This window comes from Pongo pygmaeus, chromosome 6 (genome assembly GCF_028885625.2).
Source record: "Pongo pygmaeus isolate AG05252 chromosome 6, NHGRI_mPonPyg2-v2.0_pri, whole genome shotgun sequence".
NCBI lineage: Eukaryota > Metazoa > Chordata > Mammalia > Primates > Hominidae > Pongo > Pongo pygmaeus.
Window position 1 is genome coordinate 58,442,779 of NC_072379.2, and position 2,433 is coordinate 58,445,211.

At 43.5% G+C, this 2,433-nt stretch overlaps 1 protein-coding gene across 1 annotated transcript; it reads left to right on the top strand.

Annotated features, from left to right (window-relative positions):
* Positions 1-1,681: 1,681 nt before the first annotated feature.
* LOC129041535 (peptidyl-prolyl cis-trans isomerase A-like) lies at positions 1,682-2,188 on the top strand. The gene has a single exon (XM_054497061.1). The coding sequence runs from the start codon at positions 1,691-1,693 to the stop codon at positions 2,186-2,188; it is 498 nt and encodes a 165-aa protein (XP_054353036.1). The 5' UTR covers positions 1,682-1,690.
* The last annotated feature ends 245 nt before the right edge of the window (positions 2,189-2,433 follow it).

Below are 2,433 nucleotides of genomic sequence, written 5' to 3' on the forward strand. Positions count from 1 at the left end.
TTTGTGTGCATCTGCCATGCAGGGTCATTCTCAGGGTATGCTGAAGTCAGGTTATCACTGTCAGGTGCGCCTACCAAACACAGGTGTGTCTACCATTCAAGGCCCTTGGGCAGTAGTTAAGGAATATGAAGTTTCACTAATTATGCCTCAAACTGAAAGTCTCCTGGCTGACTGTCCATCAGGTACAGTCTCCTCAAAGTGCAGTCCAGCGGACCACAGCATCAGCCTCACCTGAAACCTTGTTAGAATGCAGAATCTCAGGCCCTGCCTCAGACCTAGGGAATTAAAACCTGCATTTAAATGACATCCCTGGATGATGTGTATACACATCAAAGTCTGAGAAGCACTGCCCTATGCTTTGGAAGTCATTTTTTCAGATTTACAGTCACAGGCTTTTGTCTGTGATTACAAGGACATAATTAGAAAGTACCCTAGAAGCCTTGCAGTACAAAAGCAAACTTTTAAACTCTTCCCATGTGTTATGTCAAGATACTGATTAGTACATCAAATGAGCAGCCTTCACCAAATAGCTTCATAATCCATGGGAAAAGAGACCCAGTGTGCACATTTCAGGGTAAGCTCAGTGGAAGCCAAGGGGACAATTTGCTCTAGGGATGACCCTGGCATGACCCTGTGATTCAGACCAAAGATAAGCCTCCAAATCCATTCCCTGGATCAGCTGTTCAAAGGGGATTTGTCTCCTGGGTTATAATTGGTCTCCCGCTTCTATTTTGAGCAGGTGGTTCAGGGGAAAGGGAAACTTTGTTTTATTTATTTAAGCAGTTGAATAAAGGAAGCATCTCTTTGGGAAAAGAGATAGACAGGAATTGTTTCTGGCGTGGTAATTGGGTAGAGTAAGCTGGAAGAGGTAGGGGTAGAAGAGAAAGTGATGGAGAGAGAAATGGAAAACAAGACTTGGGTGGAGAAGAAAACTCTCACCAAAGTATAACAGCTGCTGGATCACTCAAAAACCAGTATTGTTTTACTTCAAAGCCAAGTTCAATTCTGCATGCTGAAAAGGAAGGAATGCAAGGTACACACAAGGTAGATAGCTAGGGACAAAAATGTGAGACACCATAGCCTCTAGATGTAAGATATACCTTACGAAACATTGCAACATGGATGAAGCCAGCCTCCTGGCACCCTGCAGAGTGTGCACTACAAGCCAGCAGTCTCATCCTTGGTTCACTCAGTCGTGGGTTTTACTAGAACAAGACTAGGGTCCATTTTAATGTATGCTAAAAGATAAAAGAGAGGCATTCAATGCAAATATTAACCTGGCCTAGTGTTTAATGCTTGTCTCCAATGCATTCTTCCCACCAAAAATCTGGCGGTGATTTTAGAGGGAACTTATGGGAATCATTTTAACTCAACAAATAAATAAAAAGACTTGCTGCCTGCAGTTTATTGTGATGGTCTGGGCTTCCCTGTACAGTGAGACAGATGTGCACTGTTCAACCCTAGACACTCTTTAGAGCTGTGTACTACACAATCCATAAAAGCAAACATGGCTGCCCTGGGGACAGAAAAAAATAAAAACAAAGGGGATTAAGACAAGGTACCTACAGTCAAGAATTTACCATTTAATATAAAAATAAGTAGCTAAAACATACATCTAGGAGAAACTCTCAAATTTGTATGACCGGCTTTGCAGAGGCTACTGCCGCCAGGAGTCCCGGTACTATCAGCCATGGTCAACCACACCATGTTCTTCAACGTTGCTGTCGACAGTGAGCCCTTGGACCACGTCTCCTTTGAGCTGTTTGCAGAAAAGTTTCCAAAGACAGCAGAAAACATTCGTGCTCTGAGCACTGAAGAGAAAGGATTTGGTTATAAGGGTCCCTGCTTTCACAGAATTATTCCAGGGTTTATGTGTCAGGGTGGTGACTTCACATGCCATAATGGCACTGGCGGCAAGTCCATCTACGGGGAGAAATTTGAAGATGAGAACTTTATCCTAAAGCATACAGGTCCTGGCATCTTGTCCATGGCAAATTCTGGACCCAACACAAACTGTTCCCAGTTTTTCACCTGCACTGCCAAGACGGGGTGGTTGGATGGCAAGCATGTAGTCTTTGGCAAAGTGAAAGAAGGCATGAATATTGTGGAGGCCATGGAGCAATTTGGGTCCAGGAATGGCAAGACCAGCAAGAAGACCACCATTGCTGACTGTGGACAGTTCTGGTAAGTTTGACTCGTGTTTTATCTTAACCACCAGACCATTCCTTCTGCAGCTCAGGAGAACACCCCTTTTGCTTGCAGTATCCTAGAATCTTTGTGCTTCCACTGCAGTTCCCTTTGTGTTCCATGTGTTCTTTGTTCCCTTCCATGCCTAGCTGGATTGCAGAGTTAAGTTTATGATTATGAAATAAAAACTAAATAACAATTGTCTGTCCTTGTTTGAGTTATGGCATTGATGTAGGCCTTACTTGA

What these genes read in the sequence shown, in the direction of transcription:
- LOC129041535 (XM_054497061.1), top strand. Translation starts at nt 1,691, where the DNA reads ATGGTCAACCACACCATGTTCTTCAACGTTGCTGTCGACAGTGAGCCC.